The 26,307-nt window shown below is 52.7% G+C and overlaps 1 protein-coding gene across 7 annotated transcripts in view; it reads right to left on the bottom strand.

The window, feature by feature from the left end:
* Window positions 1-26,307, bottom strand: part of Nol4l (nucleolar protein 4 like) — a 115,002-nt gene that overhangs the window by 50,707 nt on the left and 37,988 nt on the right. For 6 of the 7 annotated variants that reach the window (XR_010047420.1, XM_063248534.1, XM_063248532.1 and 3 more), the window contains exons 2-4: window positions 21,375-21,530; window positions 15,435-15,546; window positions 8,256-8,365 (exon numbers count right to left, since the gene is read on the bottom strand). Coding sequence is in view for 6 of the 7 variants with exons in the window: in XM_063248534.1 (XP_063104604.1) it covers window positions 8,256-8,365; window positions 15,435-15,546; window positions 21,375-21,530 (378 nt within the window). In the remaining variant the exon portion in view is untranslated. Of the gene's footprint in view, window positions 1-976; window positions 7,640-8,255; window positions 8,366-15,434; window positions 15,547-21,374; window positions 21,531-26,307 lie in introns of those variants that run through there. The other variant, XM_063248536.1, reaches the window with a different exon arrangement.

Here is a 26,307-nt window from a genome sequence, read left to right as displayed (position 1 = left end):
TCAGAAAATGGAGAGACACCCCGCGCTCTTGGGTAGGAAGAACCAATGTAGTGAAAACGGCCAGACTTCCAAAACTGTTACACGGATTCAGTGCTTCCGTTCTCCCATGTAATCCCTCCTCCAGGACTGGACAATCTTCTGTCTTTCTTTCCCCTCCACCCGTTTAGCAGTTCTGCATTCCATTTCTATCCCATGTGGATCATTCTGAGAGACCACCCTTGGCCTCACGCACTGAGCCACCACAGCAAACAAAGCTGTGCCCCCTTCTGCTCTGCCCCACGCCTGTGCCTGCCCCGTGTGGGAAGCCCTGGCAGCAGAGAGGAAGAGTTTTGCTATGGGCTGTGAACCTTATGGTTGGTCCAGGGCCGCACTGTGGGCTTCCCGGTCGCAGACCCGTGAGTCAGGCACTGTTTGACAGAGAGACAGGTCTGCACTGTGGTCGGCGGCCGTGCTCCTCCCGTGAGCCTGCCTGTATTCTTGGGGTCCTTCTGAGCAGGGCAGAGGTCCAAGGGTCCAAGGGAAAAGAAAGAGGGAGAAGGGTGGAGAGACAGCTGAGGGACAGAATCCTGCTGCTGTAGTGTTTCCTCACTCAAAAGACCACGATTGCAGAGTGAATCTGGTCTCTAGGTGTGGTGGTGCCTGCCGGTGATCTCAGCTACTCGGGAGGCCAAGGCAAACTTGAGGCCAGCCTGGGCAGCTTAACCAGGACCTTGTCTCAAAATGAAATGTTATTTATTTATTTATTTATTTACCAAAATGAAATTTTAGGAGCTGGGGATTTAGCTCAGCGGCATAAGCGCCTGCCTTGCAAGTGTGCAGTTGTGAGTTCGATCCCTGGTACCGATAAAAAAAAAAAAAGAAAGAAAAAGAAATTTTAAGCAAGGGCTGGGGATGCAGCTCAGTTGTACAGCATGAGGCCTGGGTTCAATTCCTAGTCTCCACCCCTACCCAAAAATGACTGTGGTTAGCCAAAAAGTGAAAACCACTCAAATGTTTACTGATAGATGGACAGAGAAACAAAATAGGCTGTATTTGACAATGGAATATTATCTGGCGATGAAAAGGAATGAAGTCCTGGCGCAGACCTTGACACTGAGGAGCCTTAAAATTATTGTATGTTAAGAGAAAGCAGCCAGACATAAAAGGACAAATGCCTTGTGATTCCCTTTATGTGAAGTCTCAAGAACAGTCAAAATTCAAAGACAGAAAGTAGAACAGAGATTACCAGGGGCTCGGGGAAGGGGAAATGGGAAGCCGGTGTTTAATGGGTGCAGAGTTTCTGATTGGGGTGATGTTATGGTTTATATCTAAATGTCCCCCAAAGCCTCATGTGTTCATGGGTGAGGCCTGGGGTGGTGACTGGCTTACAGGTTCACAGCTGATTTGCTGTTAGGAGGTGGGTCCCTGGGGCGGGGCCCAGAAGGCTGTCTCCCGCCCAGCTCTTCCCTCCTCTCTGTTCCTGTATGCTGAGGCAGGCGCTGCTTTCCCTCCACACTGCTTGCCCCTGTGCTGTGCTGTGCTGTCTTGCGTGGGGCCAGCGGACTATGGACCCTGAGCCAAGGCTAACCTCTGCTCCCTTTCAGTGTGGGTGTTGGGTCCTGTGTCCCAGCAACAAGCAAGAGACTAAGACAGGTGATGAAGTTTTTGGAAACAGTGATAGTTGCACAGCTTTGTGAATATCCCCAATGCCATGGAATTATACTCTTAAAAGTGGTTTAAATGGCACATTTTACCTTATATCTATTTACCACGATTTTTCTAAAACTCGAATACAGGGTGTGAGGGTGGAGCACCAGGGAGAGGCTGGCTTAGCAGATGTGTGGCCCTGGGTTCCATCCCTAGCACTGCAAAAAACCCAACCAAGAAAATAAAATGTGAATGTAGGAGTTTTTTCAGGATGGGCTTGCTTTCTTCCACACTTGAGGAAGCATCAGGAGTCCAACAAAGTTCCTGCTCAAATCTTCGTCTGCTGTGGGGCTCAGGTGGACCCCTCCTCCTCCTCCACCTCCTCCTTCTCCTCCTCCTATTTCCCACACTGGCTCTGGCCTCACAGGCCACCAGATCTGTCCCAGGCTCTCTCTCCTGCCCAAAGCCCATCATAAAGCTGAGTTTCTAGGCCCTTCGTGTCTCTGTCTCCTGTTGCATGGATGAAGGACTCCACGAGGGTGCCCACATGCGTGTCCCCATGGTTATGGCCCTGGCCTCTGGTGCAGGTCATTGCTAAGTCTGTCAAACACACACTGCATGGCACAGTATTAGGAGCTGTGCTGGTCACTGAGACTTCCCACAGTCTTCTTGGGAGCCCAGCGCGTGCTAAGCACTCACCAGACTTTGCCGTTTGACTTTTAGGATCATCCTTTCAGGAGGAGGTAGGTGCATCATTATTACTCTCAAGCAACTAACGCAGAAAAAGCAGCACAGAGAATCAGAGCAATTTGCCCCAAGTTACACAGCTCCCAGGTGGCAGAGCTGCTCCTGCTGCCTGACCCCAGAGTGGCCAGCTTGTCAGCAAGTGCAGTGGGTGGTGGGTGGGAATCCAGGCTGACAGTGGCTGCAGACTGGCTTGCTCTGAGAAGCAGGAGAGCCAGTAATCTGGAGATTCCAACTGAGTCTCACATGTGTGCCCCTCAGGAAGAGGGGCTACCTGGTCTCCCCCACCCTCCAGGACCCTGGGAAAACTCTGGGCCAGGACAGAACAGTAGGGGAGAAGGAGGCAGAGGTTAATGGAGGCTAGCAAGAGCCTCCTGCATCACGTGGGCTTAGACAATGGAGCAGCACACCACTTCACAGGCTGCTGGGAGGACATTAAAACCATTAGCGGGACTTATAGTGCTGCCTGAGCTGGAGGGAGGAGGCAGATACCCGCAGCCTTCTTGGACACAGCTCCAGCTGGGATGGGGGTTGCAGAGCAGAGGGAGCAGGGAGCAGAGCCTCCTCTCGTGTAAATAGAGCATGCATGGGGATGGTCCCTGCCTCCACCTCCGATCTCTCCAGCAAGGTCTTGGCTCACACACTGCAACCTCAGGAAGAGCAGGATAATGTGGACATTAAATTTTATATGTAAGCTGGGTGTGCTGCTGCATGCCTGTACTCCCAGCACTCTAGGAGACCGAGGCAAGGTAGAAAGTTATCTGTCTCTCTCTCTCTCTCTCTCTCTCTCTCTCTCTCTCTCTCTCTCTCTCTCTGTATCAGGAATCAAACTCAGGACCTTGTGCTTGCTAGGCAGAAAACGTTCAAGCCCAGCAACTTAATGACTTATCAAGATCTTGTCTCAAAAGGGGTGAAGGTGAGGTGCTGGGGATGTAGCTCAGTGCGAAGGCTCTGGGTTCAGTCCCCAGGACCACCAAAGCACACACAGGTGTGAGCACACACATGCAGACAGCCTGACATGCACAGCCAACTTCCTCCCCTCCACTTCCTGATTTTCACAATATTTAAGGCAACGCCCCAGATCCTAGGCTGGCACCTCCACCAAACATCTCTTCTCCAAGCCACGGGCGGCGCCTGCCTGGGAGCCTGCTGCTGATTCTCATGGGCACAGCCTCACCTGGGCCGTGTGAGGGACACAGCTCGGTGCCTTGGTAGATATGGAGGCTTGGGGATTTCTACTCCTTTTAGTGGTTGCATGACCTCGGCCCAGGGCTCAACCCTTCCGAGCCTCATTATCAAGTCCATAGCGTGAGGGTAGTGATGTGACCTCATGAGTCCAGAGGACATGGGGCCAAGGGCAGTAAGTGCTGGACACAGAACAGGTGGCCGATCAGCAACGCCTCTGCCCAAACCAGCACCCCCCCACTGGCTCCCTGCTTGGCTGCTCCTCTGAACACTTCCTGAAGACCCTACAGAGTTCATGTGAGTTTCCTGTGTCCCTGTCACTGAACCGTATGACCCAGAGGGCGAGGACTTGGCTCCACTCACCACTGTCCCTTGGCACATGAACCAGAACCTGGCTCAGCGCATGCACATGGGGGGCAGGATTCATGCAAGTGATCACAGAGCTACAAAGCCCGCTTATCTGACAGGTGGGACATGAAGACCCAGGGGACAAAGAGACAGAAAATAACAGGGGAATGGGCAGCAGAGAAGCAAGCCAGGCTAATTCCCTTTATATTCAGCAGTGTGGAAGGGAAGACACCAAAGTATTCACAGCGATCTCAGTGGTGAGATGCTGGTGTGTGTGTGTGTGTGTTACTCAGGGACTGAGTACCAGGCTGCTCTACCACTGAGCCTACATTACTGCCTTTTCTTTCCCCTACTTTATTTTATTTTTTATTTATTTATTTTTTCTTTTTGAGACAAGGTCTCTCTACGCAGTTCAGGCTGGCCTTGAGCTCACTCTGTAGCCCAGACTGGTCTCGAACTCACAACGGTCCTCCTGCCTCAGCCTCCCGAGTGCTGGGATTACAGGCATGAGGCACCACACCCGGCCCCCTTTATATGAGACAAGGTCTTACCATGTTGTCTAGGTGGAACTCAAACTTCTGACCTTCCTGCCTCAGCCTCCTGAATACAGTATTGGAATTATAGAATAAATCAGCTCACCCAACAGGGACATTGGTAATTTTTATCATTATGACCTTGCTCTTTTGCTAATGATCTTTCTAGTAAGGACACATGTTTACTTGTGTAATTAGGAAAAACAAGGATAAAAGAAAACCAAATGAAAAAAAAATCAGAAAAAGAAATGCCAGCATGCCTCTGAGTGTGTGTTGCACCTGCCCTGGAAAGGGATCTGGAAACTTGGCAGCTGGGCACCCAAGAGTGTGGCTTGGCTCACCAGACAGTACCCCAACCCTTCCCTAAGGCAGCCACACTTCACAAAGCTCCTGCCTGCTGTCTGGAGGGTGATGGATTCTTCACCTGCATAACTAAAAATGATTTCAATTTTACTTCTGGGTATGGAAACAGCCCCATGGTTTTAGCTGACTGTGGCCCCTCTGGTCACAGCTCCTGGGGGCTGGGTTTTAGGGGAGCCAGACTCTCACCACCTTGCACTCTGAGGACACCAAAAATATTTGCTATGTTGCACCAGGCCCATGGAAGAATGTTTTTCCTCTGTTGTCACTGGGTTTTTGTTTTGTGGTGCTGAGGATGGAGCCCAGGGCCTTGTTCGTACAGTGGCTCCACCACGTGGCAATGCCCCTGGCCCCTGCTCTAGATTCCACATGACCTCACGCCCTTCGTGGAGAAGGACTCGCTTCCCAGCATGCTGATCGGACACAGCTGGACTACAGTGACCCCGTCCTGTCCAGCCCTCAGAAAAACCCCACTGCCCAACATCTGACCAAAGCAAGGTGAGGGCAGGTACTGTGTGTTAGCACTGTATCCTGGGTGTGCAGTGTCAAAAGAAAAAACTCCAGGCCGAAGTACAAACACTCAGGGACGCTGAGGCAGGAAGATGCTAGGTTTGAGCTCAGCCTGGGTAATTTAGCAACTTAGTGAGACCCTGTCCCAAAATAAAAAAAAAAAATTTTTTTAAAGGCCAGGGCTGCAGCACAGCCCCCAGTTCAATCCCTGGTACCCCCCAAAAGGGACTTATCTTACCTCGAGTTTTAGCTATAAAGCTTTGCACAGCACTCAGGTCATTCACATGGTACCCAGCCACAACACTCAGGTGTCCTCTGCTGGCACTTGTGGCCAGAGTCACAGAATAACACCAGCTTCAAAGCACCAGCAGCAGGAACCTGTGCCAGGCTGCGCTGTGCCCACCCCAAGGACAGCCCTGCTCTACTGGTGCTGTATGAGAAAGAAGCTGCTAATTCAAGGCTGTGTATTTTTAGTTCCAACTAAGCTGAAGACTCAAAGGTTTCTGGCCCTTGGCCCCTCCTCGTCGCTGCAGAGCAGTGTGATCTCTTGTTTTACCATGTGCTCTGCTGCAAACAGGGACAGCATTGCCGCCTTCGAGGCTGAGGTCGTGGAAGCTCTCACTGTGCTGGGGTGCTGGAGGCCGACAGGCGGGAGCCTGAGGCAGAGGCGGGATGCCACCTCGCTTGCCAGGTGGTGCAAGGAGGGTCTGCACTGTCATCTGCTGCTGTGGTACAAGAAGAAGCATGCTATTCTCAAAGGCGACGCTAACACCGTCAGCCCCGCTGGGGTCCCAAAGCACCCTGGGACAATGCTTGCCCCTGCCCTATCTTTCACGAATATTAGTTTTGTCTCACTTACCAAGTGCTTTGTTTTCCCTGTTTTTCTTCAGCAGCAGACTTCTCATTCTTTGCTCTAGCCATGCTCACCCCTCTGATCACTGTGGGCATTGTCTTTCTTTATATTACAGGGCCTTTGCACAAGATGCCCCTCAGCCTGGGATGCTCTTCTTTTCAGATCTATAACTCAGCTGATACCTCCTTTTTTTTTGCAGCAAGCCTTCCCATGGCCTCTGCCTCAGCCTGCTCTGCTACCCATGTGCCCACAGCACCATGCTCCCTGCCTGACCCTCCTCACTGCCACAAAAAGGTGACTGATGTGTCATTTCTTCAACTGCTTAAAGCCACCTGCTATGAACTAGCATTTGTGTGTCATTTTCCTCTGACTGTCCATCTCCCGATGGGTCACAAGGAGACCTAGGAATGACGGTATTTTATTTACCATGGAGCCTGGCACACAGAATACAGCTGCATAAGTATTTGCAAATGGCTGAATCTTTTTTGTTTGTTTGTTTGGTCTTTTTGAGACAGGGCCTCTCTATACAGTGTAAGCTGGCCTTCAGTTTGCTTTATAGCCCAGGCTGGCCTTGAACTTGCAGCACTTCTCCTGCCTCAGCCTCCCAAGTGCCAGGATTACAAGCTTGTGCCACCATGCCTGGCTCCTGAATCCTTATTAAAGCACTTGACACACAACACACATGATCTTAAAAGCCAAATAAAAGCTAAGAGGATCCACCAGTACATCACAGCTTGTGGTTCTCTGACTTACTGGCCGTGTTGGGATCACACCCAGCAGCCTATCCTGGGAGGGGGCAAGCAAGGGGGCTGTGTGTGGTTCTAGATCTTGCACTCTGTGGTAACAGGTGAGCGTGGTGGCGAGGAATGGACAAGAAGTGATAATGTGGGTGGGATAGGAAGACAACAGCCATGAGTTACTCCTCAGCAACAGTCAGAAGACCGCACAGTACAGCTGAGATGTTCTAACTACTAATAAAAGGAATACCCTGGTGACTGGCAGATCCACAGCACAAACAATGTGGTCCTTGTGAGTCACAAATCCAACCCCAGTGAGATGACTTTTGATGCAACCATCACAGGACAGGCACACAGGTGAGAAGACACAGATGCAGACAGCTCTGGCTTCAGCAGCAAAGCAGACTTCACTCGGCCTCCAGGGGCTGGACACGGCGTGGGCCCTGGAGGGCACAGCCTCACACACTCAGGCCAAGCAGTCTAAATCCTCCAACGTGATAACACAGACTCAGGGTGATCCAAACACATCCGGCCACATCACTAAGGAGCCAGCCTCAAGCCATCAACCCCACACACAGACGCTCACGTTGTCAAGGCGACCAGCGGCACAGGACCGAGCAGTGTGCCAGTTGTCAGACTGGAGTTCTGCTCTGTCCTTCCCTGGGGGAATGACAGCTGTTCCCTGGTCAGGCCTGAGGAGCTGGTGGGTTCAGATGGCACCAGAGATGAGAGAGCACTTGAAACTGGAGGGGAGAAATTATCACCGTGGTCTCAGGCTGTGGTAGCAACAAAGGGTGGCCCTTGCCCAGGCCTTTGCTGCCTGCCCAGAGAAGTCAGAAGGTGTTCGGGGAGGCAGGAGGAGGGTGTTTCTATTCACTGTTTGTTTCTATGGTACCTGGCAGCCCTTGGCAAGCCACAGCTGGGGGCCTAGGACAGCCAGAGGCCCCAAGGCCTTATCTAGCTTGGGCTACCCTCCAAGTCCTGTGCTCCTGGCTCACCCGGGCCCCAAGAGAGACAGAGGCCACAGGGGGGTGGCCAGGGCTTCTCTCTCACAACTCCCTGGGGAAAGGAGGCCAGTGACACAGCAGACACTGGGCAGAACAGAGCCCAGGTCTTGGGGACAGCTCTTCTGAGGTCTCATGAAGCCCCAGCAGGGCGCCCGCCCAGCAGACCCTCCGAGGAGGAAGGCGTTCCTTCCTTCCCTCTGCCTGCTGCATGCTCAGATGACCAGATAAGGCCTCTTTGATTGCCAGTGTGTTTACACAGGCCCAGCCCTCAGCACAGGCACAGGGAAGGCCTCGGCCTCAACCAGGAGAGTGAGGACGCCTCCAGGTGGGCGATGGGGGACAGCAGCCTTACCTGCTCCTGGGAATTCATCACTCGCAGCTTCATCTGCTTCAAGTACGTGGAGGTGAGGGGCATGTTGTAATCAATGATCCCGGAGACCAGAGGAGACGCAGGCTCATTTTCTGGTAGGAAGAACAAAAGGAAACCCCTTCAGTCTATGCTGGGGCCTGTGACCTACATGCAGAATTCAACTCCGAGGAAGTGGCCTCTGGGAAGGAACAGACCAGAAGCACTTACTGGTGACCTGTCCACCACAGCTGGCCTGTAGTGGGGCTGCCTCATGTTGAAAACACTTGCCAGTTGGCAGTAGTGAGGGTTCACAATAAGACATTTCACATGTTAAGGATGCGAAAGTTTGGCTTCTTTGAAAAATGGAAGATGTGGCTAACCAAGCCACATGATGGGTGGCAGTGGCCGTTTTCCCCAGACAGGGTATGTATCCTGTTTGCCACCCTCCTACACATACAGATTATCCTCTGGCACGCCTTTGCTCAGTTAGAATTCCTGCTAGGCCCCTGAAGGCATTCAAGCTTCCATTCTGGTCCGAGTCAGCTCTCTTCCTGGCAAACACCTGCCATGTACTCCACCCCAGCTGAGGCCCCACAATATTCCCCCAGGTCCCATATGGCTCACAGGTCTAGACCAGGCCCCTGGCACCCCGGCCTTCCCAAATGCTGGTTCCTCCTTAATCACATACAGAGGGGCATATTCCTCCCATGTGTTGCTTTGCTGCCCAGAAGATCAAAGCAATGCATGTTCTTTTTGTAGAGAATCTGCAAAGTGCAGAGAGATGTAAAGGAAAGTTTAAAAAGCCATAATTGTACCAAGCAGCTCGGCATATGCTTCTGTTTATTTTTTCCCTTTCCATATTTCTCCTTTACATATTTGATATCACAATGCATATGACGAATTATAGTCTGCTTAAAGAAAAGGGTTGTGGGGGTAGGGGTTTGTTTTGTTTAACATTTTGTCATGGGTATTTGTAACCATTAAAGCTCTTTTTTTTTTGCAGATATAATTTTTAGAACTGCATAATAGTTTACTATAATTTACTTAAGCCATTCCCTTATGATTGGTTATTTGGGTTGTTTCTCACTGAAGCTATTATAAACATCACTGCAGGAAACACTTCCGTATATAAATATTGACCCATATTTCTGATCTTTTTCCTTTTAGAACTGATTTCAAGAAATGGAGTTCATGGGTCAGAAAGCAGAAATATTTGATGACTCCTGAAATCTCTGGTCAAGCTGCAAGGCCAACAGTCCTGACTACCTGCTCTCTAGCTTTCTCCTGCCCCAAATGACCTCAGACCAGGTTGGTGTCACCCCAGGCCTTTGAGCAAAAGATCCTGTGGTTCCACTAAGGAGATGGGATCTGAGCAGTGTGAGAAGGGAGAAAGACTCTTGATTAGCCCCAGCCTGCCCTCCTCTGTCTCGACCACACCCGAGAGACAGGGCCCGTGGAAGTGAATGCAATCTCTCCTGGGCTAGGATGACTCACTGTATCTGCCTCTTCTGAGCCAGCAACCAAAACAAAGAGGCCAACACAGAAGGACAAACACTGTACAATTCGTGTGTGTGAAATAGCTTGAGCGGGCACACTCACAGATGGAATGTAGAATACAGGTTACCTGGCATCCTTCTAAAAAGATACAGTTATCTATTTGGGGTGCTGAAAAACTTTTGGAAATAGGTAGTGACAATTAATGTCTTTAAATGGTACAAGTAAACAGTAAGATGGCAAAGTTTATACTATAAATATTTTGCCACAAAAAAGAAGAAAACTCCAGCAAACATGGGGGACAGACAGGACAAAGGGAAATGCCACTGGACCAGGGTTGGGACAGCCCTGCAGACAGAGGACTCCAGGTCAGATGGCCCCAGGACCAGGGCTCCACTAGGCATGTTTACAGTTGTTACCAAGTTTTATAAAAACGCAGAAGTCCGTCTTGATTTTCAGCTATGTTGTCACCCATGAAGAGTGTTTCATTTTTTGTTCTTTGAGGGAAGAAGTGTCACTTAACAGGTGTCAGAAACTGGCTTCAAGTGGCTCACCTGCCCCAGAGTCCCCTTTTTAAAGAGCTCCCTCCTGATTTGGGGGCAGGATGTCATTGGCACAGACAGCTGGTGTGTAAGGCAAATCAGATGCATTTTGTGCCTCTCTCTAGCCAAGTAACCATTATCCTGGACGTGCAGTCCTTAGTCCCAGGGTACATTTAGGCCCTGATTCCCTGAAATCAGTGGCCGGGAGGTGACAGCAAACATTCCTGGGACTTCGCCTAGGTGGTGTTGCTGAAGGAGCTGGGGTTCCTGCTGGCAGACTGTGACTCTTCAGACTGAGAACCCTTGCTTCTGTTTCATTTCCTTGTAGATGAGGAGCTGGTCTGGTGAGCAGTGGGTGAACAAGGTACTTGCGGAGGTCCACAGGGGCAGGGAGTGGGCTGTGTTCTTTCCCTGACATTCACCTGCGTCCTGGTTGAAATGCCATGAATGCTTAGGGAAACATATTATTCCCAAAGGCTGGGAGTGGTGCCACACACCTGTAACCCCAGAACCCTGAAGGCTGAGGCAGGAGGATGGCAAATTTGAGCCCCGTCGAAGCTACATAGTGAAACTCCATCTCATAAATAATAAATAAATAAATAAATAAATAATAAGGTCAGTTATAATTGGCATTAGGAAAATGAAACAAAACACAGCCTAGTGGTCAGGATGGCACTCCTGGGAGGCAGGAGGAGGGGTCGTCACAGGTCTGTCCCCTCTGCAGCATCTTTACACAACAGAAGCCACTTCCTGGGCCTGGAAGAGGTGGGCAGGATGCCTGGCCCTGGTCAAACACACAAACCCACCAGAGAACACCTTTCTGGCATGGCACCTTGTGGACCAGAGGAAATGAGCCATGGAGGGCGACAGGAGGCTGGGGCTCGGCCACCATTGTGAGAAGGGGACAAGAGGTTTTGGGCAGTGGAAGCCCCAAGTCTTTGAGCCCCATTAGTGGGGAGGAGCAGGCCTGGAGCCAGAGGCTCACAGGCGAGACCCACACCAGGACAGGGGGGCTCAGGCAGAAGCCTGACAAGGAAGAGGGGCTCCTGGGGCTCACTGAGACGGCAGCAGCCACACCCGAGCCTACCAACAACCCAATGGCATTGCCCCAGTGGGCAGTGACCATGGAGAGGGCTGAGTGAGGAGTCCACGAGGGGCACTGGGCTAAATAACCCAGCAGGTTGCTGGGGAGAGTCAGAGGAGGTGCCCCAAGGTGTCAACACCTCCTGACCAGAGAAAACTGAAATCAACTCAAGCACTGGACCTAGTTTTCCATGGCCTTGAAAGTAATCAGGGATGATGAGCTTTGCCCAGGCCAAGGCCACTGCCAACCCCCACAGCTGGCACCATCAGCACCCATCGATCACCAATGCTTTAGGCAAGACAGAAGGTGGTGATTCTCTTGCTGTCACCTACTGAACCAAAGAGCTCCCCCTCTGGGGTTCTGGGTGCCCACGACAAGGTGTGGGTGTGGGTGACGTATGGAAGGGCAAGGATGCAAGCAGGGCCTGGCACAGGGAGGCCATGACAGCAGCTGGCCTGGTGCGTGGGACTCAGACTTGGAAACTGCTCCCAGGCCTGGGGCCAGCTCAGGAGGGGTGGGACGATATCCTCCAGGGGAAGCCAGTGGGCAGGCAAGTTCTCCTTTGAGGAGCACGGCGGGCTGCATGTGGCAGGCAGGAGGGAAATAGAATATGGATGTGAGCATTCCATCGGAGCTTGGAGGAGGTGGACGGAGGCCCAGGAGTAGCTCAGGAGAGCTTTGCGACAAGACTGGAAGGACCTGCGTTCAATCTCCCAGCAAAAGATCACCGAGCATTGCAAAGTGCTTCATGTGGACCCTTCTGCTTGATGCTCCCAAGAGCCCCATGAGGTGGGTGCTGGTATCAGTACCCCCATGTATCAGATGAAACGACACTGCACAGAGATGCCACACAACTTTCCCTCAGTCACACAGGGAGCGTGAGAATTGAGAAAGAATAGACCGGCGTGTGGGGCCAGATCGGACAGACTCTGCACAGGTCAAGGAACAGGCTGAAAGGGGCTGGGGCGGGGAAGGACAGCAAGAGGCACCTGGAGGGCCCAGGCATGGGGGCCCTGAGATACATCTGGATCCGGCTGCCAAGGAGCCATCACCTGCGTGGACAGCTTGTACCCTGAGGAGGTGGAACCACTGCATCCATTGGCAGCTCAGGGTTTACAACCATGCAGCATCAAGCTGTCACATCAGGAAAACGGAAATGTGCCCATGCAGCCCCTCTCCCTGAGCAGGGAAGAGGAGCAGGCAGCCAGGAGGCCCTGGAATCTCCCACCCTCCAGCTGCTGCTGGCTCCTTTGTTTATGCTCCAGGCACGTGGGGGACGGGGGTGCAAGGCTGTCCAGGCCCCGCTATGCTGCTGGGGACAAACTGCTGAGCCAGAGAGGCCACTCAGCTTCCTTTCTTTCTTTCTAACATGAGGCTGGGAAGCAAGGCATTCTCCCTGCCTCCCTCAAGAAGCCTCCATCCTGTCCCCTGCTGAGCCTGCCCCTTCCTGGGACAGGAACAAGGGGCCTGACTCAGGATGGAGGCGGAAAGGGGAGGGGCTGGGCACCAGCATGGCACTGGTGCCTGAGCAAGCCAGAGGAGCTGCCACGCCAGAGGCCACCAATGCAGCAGCGGGCGGGGATGTGAGGGAGCTCAGGCCCTCACCAGGGCAGGAAAAGGGAGGGGACACCTGCCGGCTACAAGGTCAGTCCAGCAGGCTGATGCCTCTGGCCATCTAGCGGACAGGAGAGCCTTTCAGACCCCAAAGCTCACCACAGGTAGCTGCCAGAAACCAAAGCCTTCCCTTCTATGGTGTGTGCAGGATGTGGACACAATGTGCTCGCCTGGGGGGCCACATTGGGGAAGGCTGGCTTTTTTATCTCTCTGAGGGGTCACCCGGGCACTGGCAGCCTTGTGTCTGGGTGCCATGGTACAACAACACAGGTGGGAACACAGGACGAGGGTGCCCAGGTACCCTACTTTAATGGCTCATCTCATCCACCTGCATTTCACAGCCCCAAGAGGAAGGTGTCCTGTCCACTTTGAAGATGAGAATGTGAATTCTCTGCCTCCCGGGAGGGCCAACTTGAGTGACTTTACCCAGCACTTCTCCATTAATAGCTGTTATGACTGGCAGATGCCCAGACAGGTTCTCTCATCTGCCTAGGGACACACAGCAGGGGACCAGGCTGAACAGCCAGGCCTGCTGATCCCAAGCCCACACTCCTCCATGGGCCACATGGTCTCATGCTCCCCCAACATTTTGCCCTGTGAATGGGGAAGGCTGATACCTGGGACCCTGAAATGGTGATGCCCTGAGGACAGGCAGGGATGTTTTCTGTCCTGCTGGAGCAAGCCTCTAAAAGAGGCTCAGCAAAGCCCACTGAGCCAGTTTATATTCCAGGCAGCTCCTGGCTGTGAGCTCCCTCCCTCCTTCTTTCTCTTTCTGGGGTGTGGGGGTGCAGTGGTGGCAGCCAGGGAGAGAGGAAGCAGCCTGCTGCCGCGCCACTGTGATTGGCACGACCATGGGAGACCTTGCAGTCTTCAGGGAGGAGCTGGGGGGAGGTGAGGAGTATCTGCACTGTCAGGGACGCAGAGCAGGGGTGTGGAGTGTGGAGCCTGAAGTCACCCGGGGCAGCTCACAGGCACAGCCCCTTCTGGCCCTGCCTCTATTCCTCTAGGCAGCACGAGGCTGACTCCCCCAGTTGCTATGGAAACAGGACAGAACAGGAGGGGCGGGCGATAGGGTGGGCAGGATTCAGGCAGGCACATCCAGGGCAATGACCCTGGGGCTTAGACTCTGTAGGGTGGGCAGCGAGGCAGAGAAAGTCCCCCCAGCCCACTTGCCATATTGGTTCAGGAGTTGCAGCCACTCAGGCAGGCCCGGGCCACACAGGAAGAGTCCTCAGAGTCATTCAGACATCTTACTTCATCACAGCGGCCACCACAGCCACAGCTTCAGGTTCCCATTTGTCCTATGCAGGCATGTAGACTACTTTTCAAATCTTAGCAGCCCTCAGAGGGGGACCGGTGCTAACCCAATCTTGGAGGAAAAACTGAGGCTCAGAGAGATGCCATCACTTAACCGAGACTCACGGCGGTCAAGGTGTAGTCTGTATTTGCACAGCACTGCCTTGAAGCTCTGAGCTAACACTGGAACCAGTGCCAGGAGGTTTGGAAGCCAGCCATGTGCCCGGATGAGGCAGCCATGGCCTGGTGGCCTCTGAATTTGGTCAGTCAGCTGATACCAGAAGTTGCTAACATGCATCAGGGACCATGACAATGAGAGGAAAACACCACCACTGGCCATGTTCTGAGGCCAAGGCTGTTGCTGCTCAGTTCCGTGGCTGACTTTTCCTACCCCCGCCTGTGGATGCCACCCGGTACCACCCTGATAAGCAGCTCCTCCACTGCTGCCACTCTGTTCCCATCCTCAGGCAGAACTCTCAACTTCAGAGACGCCTGCCGGCCTCAAGTCCAGGAGCTGCCATAGAGCACTGGGGATGCCCACCTGCACGCTGTCCCCCAGGGAAGAGTGATAACCACACTGCCCAAGTAAGCCAGCCCATCCCCTTGAGTCCAAGCCACCTGTGCGCGATGAGGTCCTTGTTGGCCTAGCTGGTCAGGACAGAGCAAGGACGCATGGACACTGATCCCAAGGACCCACTCCGGCTGCTCTCAAGTGGTCTGTACATTCTAGCTTCTAATTCATCCCCATGGGCCTACTGGCCTGAGACCTCAAATCGAGGGGTGCACACAAATCGAGGGGTGCCTTGCATCCCCGGGGAGCCTGTCTGGAAACAGAGGCAAGCATGAGGCCCAGGCAGCCAGAACAGCAGAGCTCTGGGGCCGGTGCCCATTTTCCACTGGAACCTGGCTGGGAGCAAAGGGCCAGCCTGTACCTTGAAGAGCAGGAGGAGGAATGGGGTCGCTGGCTTCTACCTGAACATTCAGAAAAAGTTAAATAAGGCAAAATGAGGGTCCCCGGCAGTGTGACAGACCCGCGCTGGCTCCTGGTAATGGTGACAGCTGCTCTTCCTGTGCTCCCCTCCTGTGCCAGCAAAGGGCAGGCCCTTCCAGTGGGAGCACCTGCTTCAGCAGCCCTCACCCACGGCTCCCTACCTTTGGGTTCCAGGCCATTGGAGTTAAAGTGCATCCTCTTCTGACATTCGGTGCAGCTCATCAGGAAGCGGGTCACGGCCTCTCTCGGGAGGAAGGCGTAGGTCTCTGCGATCTAGGGAGGAACCAGTTTGCAATCATTTCGATCCATAGGGACAAATGGGTCACCCAGGTCTGGCTTTGGTGGCAAGTACTATGGCCCTTTCCAGGAGTGGCAGGAATTTGAGGAGCAGGGGCAAGTGTCAGCTATTCTGAGCTGTAAGAATGAGCCTGTACTTCTGCAGAAAGCCATTTGTTTTAAAAACTTGAATAAAGGAGATTAAAAATTACAAAGGCAAAGCATTTGAATATCACCTGGAGTTTTTTTTTTGGGGGGGGCATCTTTTTGAGACAGAGTCTCACTATGTAGTTCAGGCTGGCCTCAAACTCACAGCAATACTCCTGCCTCAGCCTCCTGAGTGCTGGGATTACAGCCATGTGCCACCATGCCCAGCATCACATCACCTAGTCTTTAGCTTGTTCTAATAAGTAACATTCCTCTCAGAACATTTTATTGTTGCCCCTGAAAAGTGAGCATCACTCTAGAGTAGGATGAAAAACATCCCCTCTTGGACATGGATAAACTGAGACCCACTTACAAATTCACTAGCTCTGGCCTAGAAACAGAACCCAAGGTTAGGGAAGAGCTGTGAGAGGCTCCCTTCGCACCAGACAGTTCAACGTTGATGGGCTGGCTGTTAGAGACCCTTATGTTTCTAGTGACTAAGGCCCAGAGCGGTGAAACAACTCATATGTGAGGTCACACAGCTCTTTAGAGGCAGTGCCCCAGGTCACACGGCCCCAGAGAGAGAAGAAAGGGCTGGCAGGCAGGAGGGAAGGGAGAAGCAGAAGGGAGAAAGAAACAGGAAAGGTCTGGGTGGTGAGTGAGGAGGAATGGCCTTGGGCCAGAGGTCCAGCCTTCTCCGCTTGCTCTAGGTTTTAGAAAACCTGATGATCCTGGCTGTTGCCTGTGGAGCCAAAGGTCCCTGCAGCCCCGGCTCCTGTCGCAGGTGTCACACTTGCATCCTGCAGCCGGGTCCTCCCGCTCTTCTCCACTAAGGGGCAGCATCACCCAAGCGTTCCCGCCCTCTCGCAGCCTAGCTGGGAAAGTTCGCCCAGGGCTGGGGCTGCTCGGCCTGTGCCGGCCCTGCCTCCCGGTGCACAGCGCGGCTCCTCCTGCGGGCGGCGCACGAATGCCGGCTCCACCTCTGCGGTCGGTCGCCAGCAGGCCGGGGCTGCCCCAGGCTGTGGAAAGGCCTCTGAGCAGAAGCTCCCAGCTTTGCCCGCCTGCCGAGTTCCAGGGGCCACTCCTGCCCTCCACAAAGGCGAGTTAATTTTGGTGACACAATTGTTATTTCTCAGCTGATTTGATGTTCTGTGGAAGAGGCAGGCTCCTTGATGAGTTATCTCCCTTCCAAATTCCCTGTCTGATTGCATTCCGCTAGAGGTCAGGGGCAAGGGCAAACCCTGGAGCCTCTGCCTGGAGCTGGTAGATGGGAGACAGAACCTTTGTGCAGGGCTGAGGGAGGGGCTTTCCTGCCAGGCGCAAGGGCAGATGTCTTCAGCCTAGGGCTACCGGAACTCTTGGGGGGACTTATTCCTAATGCACCTGCTGGGGGGAAGATGGGCTTGGTTGAGGGGCTGATGGCAGCAGGAGCAGGGGATTGGGTGCATGCTGGGTGAGGAGGAGGGCTGTAGCTGACTCTGGCCAACAGTTGACCCTGTGGACTTCCTGGAGACATAGTAACCTTTGGGGCAGGCCTCAAAGAGCTGAGCAGAAGACTTGGGGAGGAGAGTGCCCAGTCAGCAGGGAAAGAAGGGCAAGGTTCACACCAGAGGAGCAGCCCTGCCTGCCTGCCTGCCTGCTTGCTCACCTGCCCTGGGCCAGAGATTTTTTTTTTTTTTTCTGTCTTTTTCCTTTTTATCGGTACCAGGGATCGAACTCACGACTGCCTGCTTGCAAGGCAGGTGCTTATGCCGCTGAGCTAAATCCCCAGCTCCCCAGAGATATTTTTAAAAGGTCCAAGGTGGGCCTTGGCCTGGTGTTCTGCTGAGGGCTGCAGGCAGGACAGGCAGGCGCCTCCTTACGGCACAAGAATTATCTCTCCAAGGGTGACTCTCTTGGCCTTGGCAGGGACCCCAGCAGGAGACCAGAGCTGGTTGTCTTGTCATGCACACTGGAGTACCAGGCATATACTTCTTGGGCTTGGGTCCCCCAGAGAAGTGGAAGAGAAGGAGACATCCTCTGAACTGGGGGTGTGGGGCGAGTGGATGGGGGTGGGAGGCCCTGCTGGGCATAGCTGGAAGGGCATAGCTGGATTGTCTGCAGCCTTGCTCAGCTACTACAGGGACCACTAAAGGAGGGTGCATCCCATTGCCCCCATCTTGCAGGCATCTTTTGGTTTACCCTGCTGACTTGCCTTGCCCAGGACCAGAAATGGGGCTGTATTTTTGTTTGAGTGTATGAACGCCCCAAGCCACAGGACACAAGATAACTTGACACTAGAAGGCTAGTCCTCAAAGGCACTCTAGTCAGTAGCATGGTAGTTTTCAAATGATTTCAGAGCTGCAGACCCTGTTCTAGAAATAGCTGCCCATGCTGAAGCCCAAAGCATGAAACATAAGGACAAAGTAGCTATGTCTAAGGAGAGGAGGCTCTAAGTCATGTGTCCCTGCCCAGCCTCCTCTAGCTGCCCAGGATCTCAGGGCCTCCTGCCTGGACACTGAGGGCCACATATGAATTTGCCTTCTCCATTTTTCTTAGAGTAAAAACTGAGAAAGACTATGTGAATGCTATCTGCAGAGTCACTACCCAACTCAGGCTGACAAAGACAGATGAGGTCAATTGGGAGGATTTGCACCACTTTACAAGATTCTCCTTCTGCCCTGTGGTAGATTAGCACGTGGTGGGCCTGGAGCAGCTGCTGACCACATCTGGTCTCAACTCCCAAGTGGCCCTGGAACCTGATCTGGCCTCTTAAGGCTTTGAGAAAGAAAGGAAGAAAAAGGGCTCATTCCAATCTCACAAAATCAGGAACGCCCCTTGAGGAAAAGGACCACTTCTATGTGTGGGTTCAGGGAACTTTGTAGAACTATCTGGAGCCTTCCTCAGACTTGGCACTAGTGATATACTCTGGGATCTCTGGAACCTCAGGTCACCCAAATCAGAGGCTAAGACAGGGCTTCCTCCTCAAAATCTGGATTCCCCTGCACTATCCAGGGTAAATGGCCATCTACTTTCCTGCCCCAGTTCAAATACCATGAGGCTAAGAAAGCTCATCTGCCCTCTCTGATCCATGGCTAGACAGTGATAGGTGTTAAAAAGTCCTTTACCCCACTATCGGATTGACCTCCTTTAGTACCTTGAACACGTCTGCCTACAGAAGCCCCAGGCTTTTAAAATCTGAAAGCCCCCCATATCCTAAGACTGTAAGGCAGCGCCAGGACTCAGCTTGGGCAAGACACACAGGGACAGATCCAAAACCCCCTCTGCCAAGGGCTTCCTGCAAACACTGTGCTGCCAGGTTGTGCCTCTCTGCAGCCAATTGCACAGGTTACCTTGGGGGCTCCTTCCAAAAACAAGGACGGGGTGGGGCTGGAGGAGTGGAGGAAAATGTGAGTGGGTGAAAACCGCAGGACAAAAGCATCCAGGAACCACCCCTGCCCCCAGTAGGAAAGGGGTGGCATAAGAAGGGTGACAGATGGGAAGTGGGGGAAGGGCGAGGAGGCACATGGTTGGGGTGCAGGCTCCTCGCCTCATACCCGCAGCAGGAGAGTCCTGGCCTGCTCAGCCCAGCCTTGGCCCTGCTGCTGAAATTCCAGCTCTGTGCACAGCCCAGCTGGCTGGATGCCAGTCATGTGCCAGCCCCAGGCTGGGCAGCGGGAAGTGGGGCATGCGGCGGGCATATGGACAAGAAGCCAGGAAGTACAGAGCAAAGGGCTGGATGTCCGCTTTGCCCAGGGATGAAAATGCCAGAGGGACCAGCCCAGCCCAGCCCTGTCCTGCTTTCCGCAGGGCAAGGAGACCCAAGTCCAGGAGAGCCCACAGAAGAGGTTTGGTGCAGGCCACTGAGGGCCAGGGAAGTCACGTGGGCAGAGCCCATCTGCTGACCACAGGAAGTTTGCAGAGAGGCAAGATGTGTACTGGTCAGGGCACAGGCTTGGGGACAGCAGAGTGACCTCAGGCAAGCTGTGTGTTTCTTTGAGCCTCAGTCTCCTCATCTTAAAACACCTGCTTTGCACGTGCGACTTTCACACGTGTGAAGCTCACCGAGGTGGGCAGGGGAAACACAGCGCAGAGCCTGGCATGTGCGAAGTGCTCAGTGCCACTTGAAACTGTGCCGGGTCTCATCAGTACCAAGGCCCCGCGTTACCTGCCCCGACCTCACAGCCCTCCCTTCTACGCCCTCTGGCAGAGGGATCCTCAATTCCTTTCCCCAGTCACTTCCTGAAGCAGAGACCCTGAGCAACAGGAAGGTGGGAGACAGGATGAGCAGCTCCTGCTGCCCTCGGCAGCCTCCTCCCTCTCTGAGGCCCCAGGGCTGGTGTCCCTTTTTATCCCCTTCCAGAATATGGCCATCATCTGAGGCCAGGGGCAACCAGACTTTTGGATTCTTTAAAAGCAAGGCCACATGGGGGCTGGGGATTTAGCTCAGCGGCATAAGCGCCTTCCTTGCAAGTGTGCGGTGGTGAGTTCGATCCCTGGTACCGATAAAAAGGAAAAAGACAAAAAAAAAAAAAAAAAAGCAAGGCCATATGGGGGAATCAGGAACTTAGACCACCTCTCCAAAAGTTCCTTGGTGTCTATGGAAAGACCTGAGGCAGAACAAGGTCACATCTGTCTTAGGCAGGGCTCTTGGGCTTAGAGGGCCCATCTCTGGGATTCTGAAGACAGAGACAAAGCAGGCTGATTGACACTCAGGTGCTGTGTGACCCTGGACAGGGGCTCAGGTCTCTAACTGGGAGATGGGACCACAGGGTCTCAGTTGTGGGACAACTTCAAGGCTTGAAGGTGCATAAAATGGTGAACACCAGACAAAGGGCTCAGCTGGGGGTATGGGGTCCACACGGGGCCCAGCTGCAGACCAGAGCTGGGCCTCTGCTCTGACCACAGCCCCCTCGCTTCCCACCCCTCACTTGTGACAGTTCCCACTCTGGAACTCTGCTGTCCCTGTTCTCTCCTGCCTACTCCAAACTCAGAGGCTCGCTTACAAGCCGCCTTCTTCACAAAGCTCCCCCCCCCAGGTTAGCACTGTTGCCTGGGGTGGCAGTGCCCTTGCTGGTGCCACAGGGTACCTGGGTCCTTGCTCTCTCAAAGCTGACCTTGAAGATCTCCTTTGCTTTTGTGGGTCTTGTTTTCTCCTCTGCTTCCCTGCCCCAAATCTAACTGTGACCTCCTACAGGGTGGGGAGCAGGTCCTCAGACTGCCCAGGACTCCCAGTACTGACGTCTCAGGCTTTTGGGGAGCTGGATGAACCCACATGCAGCAAGCTGGAGGACAGGCCTGGCTTGCAGTAAAAGCTGTGCCTTGGGAGCACTGGCACCCGAGATGCTGATTATCAGCTCCCCCTCTTCCAGAGCAGGCTGCAAGGGTTTGGGGAGGGGAATGAAGCAGAAACTGGGAGAGGAGGGCTTCCTCCCGCTCCGTGCTCCGTCCCTCTCCTTCCCTCCCTCGCACTCCCTTCAACCTGCTTCTCCTTTGTGCTCAGACCACAGGACCCGCCCCTCACCCTGTGAGTCTTCTCTGGCTGCCATGCCCTTGCCCTGTGCCCCCCTGGGTCCCCAAAGGCCGTTTCATCACGCCTCAGCTCCCCGCCCCGCCCCCCCCCCGCCCAACATGTGCAGAGCCCGTGGCCTCCTGCCAAGGCCCGGGGCTGCCAGAGGAGGCAGAGACAGAAATCTCACCGCCCGGTAGGTTTTCTTCTGCCCGGCGTGCTTGGGGGCTTTGCCTGGCTCCGCGGAGCTCTCCACATGCATCGAGTAGATGATGTCAAAGAAATCTTCCACCACAGCAACCCGCTTCAGAGAGATGCCCTCGGGCTCCGACAGGCCATCTGCCCCCTGCGACAGGGTGGACAAGCTGCGTTAGTGTCAGGGCTGATGGCAGGGAGCGGTGGGCCCTGAGGCCTAGGCCACGGGTCGGGGGCCAAGGATGGCACTGCTCCCTGACCCAGCATGGCTTCCAATGGGGGCTGGGGAGGGGGCATCCGAGGCAGGGTCGCTGCTGCTGAATCTACCAGCAACGATGGGCAGAGAACCATGACCACGAAAATACAAATTAAAAAAACCAAGAGGCTCCATGTTCACAATTTCAGACAGATTGTGCCAGACTCAGATGGGGAGCTCTCAAATCACACTGTGCCAAGACCATCCTGGGAGTCTCTGGGGAGGGGGAGTGCTAAATAGATGCGGCCCCATCAGGAGCTCGCCAATTAGCAGTAACCTTTCACTGTGGTCCTGCCAGGATCCCAGGGGACCAGCTCCCATCACCTGGGTGACTCCTGCCTCCACCCTGGCCTTCTGCAAATCTTTTCACCACTGTCCACTTTCCCCACTCCAGCAGCTGAGCGGCAGCCACAGCCCCTGGGCTCTTTGTGTGTGGAGACGCACAGAATAACAGGCATGAGGCCATGTGGAGGTGGCAGGGCTGGCAGCGAGGTGGCCGTGGGTCCCAGTCTCTTATCAGGCTGGCACCGGTGCTGTCAGCTGGCCTGGACAAGGCGTGCCAGAATCCAGACGGGTCCCTAAGAGCCAACAGCTGCTGGCTGGCGCCTGCCCTCCCCGCCCACAGAGGGGGCTGCAGGGAAAACTCCAGGACACCATGCAGGGGCGAGGCCAGTGCTCCAGGGCACAGCTCCTGATTCCCAAGGCCTGAGATGCACAGACCAAGGGACTCCTGGGTCTCAGACATCATCTCCCTCTGGGAGACTGGGAGGGATCTGGGCAGCTCCAGAGTTCAACAGCAAGCCGAACGGAGGGGATGTGAGAAAAAGACACAGGGTTTCCTCTAAAAATGCCAAGAGACATCTCCAAGGTAGTTCCTGCCCAGAAGACCCCCCCAGAAGACACCAGCACTGCCGATGTGGGCTTCATCTGTTCCCTCCAGCTGCCTCTCCAGCATCTTGAACAATTTATGATACATAATAGGTGTTCGATAAATAGCTACTGAATGAGAGGTTGGCTGTAAGTGGCAGCTGGGCCGGGCAGTTAGACTCACTCTTTTAAGTGACTGCGTGACCCTGAGGAGTGTTATCTTGCTTCTCTGAGCCTGAGGACCTTCATCTATGAAATGAAGATAAAGAAGCCCCTTTCCCACGAGCTGGGGGAGGAGAGGGTGCTGCACTTTGCACCACACCTGGCACATGGGGCCTGCTCTGTAAACACTGTTATTAAGAAGTGCTTGCAGGACTAGTGGTAGAGTGCTTGTCTAGAAAGTCCGAGGCCCTGGGTTCAGTCTCTGGCACCACACATATACACACAAAAGTGATGTGTGGCTGACGATGCTTCCCCAGGTATAATATAGCACAACATGACCATGACCCTGGGAGGTTGTTAGGGCCCAGGCCTATCTGGGGAATAGTAGCTAGGAAATGGCAGAGGTGGCTTAGAACTTAGAACCTCAGGCTGTGTGGTCCAGGTAAAATACAGGCCCTCCTAGGCATGGGACTCTCACAACGCATTCTGGGTTTGGTTTTATCCAGCAGCTTTTGCACCATGCAGTGATTGGTGAGCAGAGCTGTCTCACTGCCACTGGCCTGGGTGACAGCAGAGAGCAGAGAGGGGCAGCTGGTGTCTGGGGTGTAGGGTACTCGCCCTAGAGCTAGTGGGAAGTGTTCCTGCATAGCGACCCTGAGCAGTGACCTCACCAGTCCGGCACAAGCCTCCTTGTAATGACTCTCTTCTTGGTCCAGACCCATTTCAACAGAGCTTCCTCAGAGAGCAGGTATCTGTGTGTGTGTGTGTGTGTGTGTGTGTGTGTGTGTGTGTGTGTGTGTGAAGGAAGGCTGTCTGCTATCCAAGTTCCTTGATTTGGGCAAATTCTTCAACTTCCCTGAGCTTTACTTATGAGACAGGCTGTAATGTCTGTGGCTTCTCAGTTTTAAACTCTTTCAGAAGTTGCTTTCACCTCTTTCTGAAGGGACCTCCTCCCTGAAGTCCTAAGCCTTCTAAAAGGGCTTAGCTGGCTTGTCACTAGCCAGCAGACTGGGGATCTTCAAATACTGCTGTGACAGAGTTGAGCTGACAATTGGTCAGTCACAATACACATCTAACCAGACCAGACGTTCACACTGGCCAAAACAAAGGGCCCTTAAGAATGACTACAACTGGGTGACTATTTCTTAGTCTGTGTGTGATTATACACACATGTTCAGTTTATAAAAAGCCATTGAAGTGAACACTTGCAACCTGTGTGCTTTTCTGTAAATCAACTTTAAGTTTTTTACATGTTATTTTTTTAAAAAGTATAAAAGGATAGGTTTCCCATTTTGATAATCTGAATGCAGAAGTATGATGATACAATTAACAGATTAAAAGCAAACAGATCTCTACTCATAAAATTATGTTAGGCAAGAACACAGATACTTGTGAAAAAAGGAAGGAATAATTTGGTGGGAAAGAATGAAGAAGGCAATTCAATGAAGACAGCATTTTAGAGAAGCAAGATGAAAAGAGCTTTCTACTCAGCCTAATGAGCTGTGGCGAGTTGCTTTACCTCTTTACCCCTTACTCAGTTTCACTATCTGTAAAATAGGCCTATAAATTCTTACTTGGACCTTCCAAGGATCAAGTAAGCATATGTGTCAAACATCTGGCACACAGTACTTTGGTAAATGTCTAGCTCTTCCTTTTGCACACCTGGAGCTGGGGCATTTTATGTTTAGGAATCTGCTCTTAACTCCTGTCCCTCTGATCCATTCATGTTACAGAATGGGTCTCTGGGGTAACTCCCACCATCAGAAGAGATGCATAATCTTTTTTTTCTTTTTGCATTTTTTTTTTTTTTTTTTAGTACTGGGAATAGAACTCATGACTTCACTCTTGCAAGACAGGTGCTTATGCCACTGAGCTAAATCCTCAGCCCCAAGATACATAATCTTAACTGATTTTTTTATTTTTTGAGACAAGGTCTTACTATTCAGCTGGCCTTGAACCCACTATGGAGCCCAGGCTGACCTTGACCTCCCAGTGATCCTCCTGCCTCAGCCTCTCAAGTGCTGGGATTTACAGGCATGGGCCGCCATACCTGGCTAACTGATTTTTAAGTAATACGCTAAGGCTGTCCTACAAACTTAGATTAAGCTTTCCGAAATTCAAAGTGTAACTAACTGACCCAGATAAAACAGTGACATAAGCTTATACGGTGTCTGGCCTGTCTGTCTCACCTTTCTTCTGGCCCCTCCCTCCATCCTTAGGCAGATGCAGGTCAGCAGCAGCTTTGTAACTGGTCTAATACGACAAAAACATTACCCCAGGGAAACTCTTCAGGGGTCAATTATGAGTAACACCCTCTTTACAAATGGATTACTGTTTCCCCTGATGTTCAAACCTGGGTCCTGTCATCTGTCTAGGTCTACTGCAGATGTACAGGGAAGGAGAGGGCCTGCAACAACCAGAGTTCAAGCCACACAGGATCTGCAGAGCTGCTCCTTAAATAATCCTCTGGTGGGCTGTGGGCACCTGGACACTGTGTATGGAACACCCTGGAGGAAGAACACCAGGTATCTACGTGGGCTTCAAGGAGAACCTTGGAAAGATGGTAACAAAAGGATCTGGCAGCAGGCTTGTGCCATGGACATCTGCCCTGCACTGCATCCATAGAGGTAATAACTTCATAATAAATGCTACAGGAGAGGCGTACTTTTCCTAGCTGAGAATGCAGACAGTGCTACAAGGCCACAGCTGCTAATCAAAGGAGCAGAAAGCACCTTCACCGGAGCCTTGGGATGCCTCTACCCACCCACCCTTGCTTAGAACACAAATATGCTTCATCTAATCCAAGGCTCTAAGCAAGCTGCACAATGGTTTGGTGAAGGGAGTGCATTTTATACACGGGGCTGGACCAACAGGGGACTAGAATCTCTTAACTATTCTAGCTTCCTCAAAATGCCCAGCAGGAAGAATGGAACAGAACCGTGTAGCACCCCATGGGAAAAGACATGAAAAACACACGGACACTTGGGCAGAATGGGCCTCTGGGACCATCCTCTGCAAGGAAGAGCATTGCCATGGTAACACCCTGCATCCATCTGAACCATTAAATTCCAAAACAGTTGGTCAGATCCAGACCAGCGAAACCAGATGTGGGTATAGTTTAAAACATTTATGGAGCTACTAACTTTTCCTGGACATTGCCAACTTCCTTAAAACCAGCGCGTGTGAGTACCAAAGTGAAGGCAGAGTTGCAAGTCACTTAGGAAGTCACCAAATGTCTACTTAAATATCGCTGATATTTTCAAATTTGCAACAGTGGTCCTCAATGCGTGGGCAGCCAGCAGTCTCAGCAGTGTTTAGAAATTTACTTAAAATGCAAAATTTCAAATTCTGCCTCAAGCCTAACAATCTGATGCTCTGGGGCTTTAACAGTGTCATTCCCTGCCCGCCCCCCCATGATTCCGATGCAAGAGATTTTGAGAGCTGCTGATTGAAATATCTCTGATTGAGAAGGGGAGAAAGTAGTTGGGAAACTGTCACTGGCTCATTAAATATAGAAATGCTCTGTGCTTCCAGGCCTAATACATTACAATTTTCATTTCTAGTGAAGGCCAATTTTCTTAATAGTGAGAACAAAAGACTCTTATTGGGCAACATTAGTATAAATCCAAGGTATCTACCCAGA

This window comes from Cavia porcellus, unplaced genomic scaffold (assembly GCF_034190915.1).
Source record: "Cavia porcellus strain 051 isolate PalLab524CR breed Dunkin Hartley unplaced genomic scaffold, mCavPor4.1 scaffold_5, whole genome shotgun sequence".
NCBI lineage: Eukaryota > Metazoa > Chordata > Mammalia > Rodentia > Caviidae > Cavia > Cavia porcellus.
The sequence above is the reverse complement of the archived record's forward strand: the minus strand, read 5'-3'. Positions and strand labels throughout refer to the sequence as shown.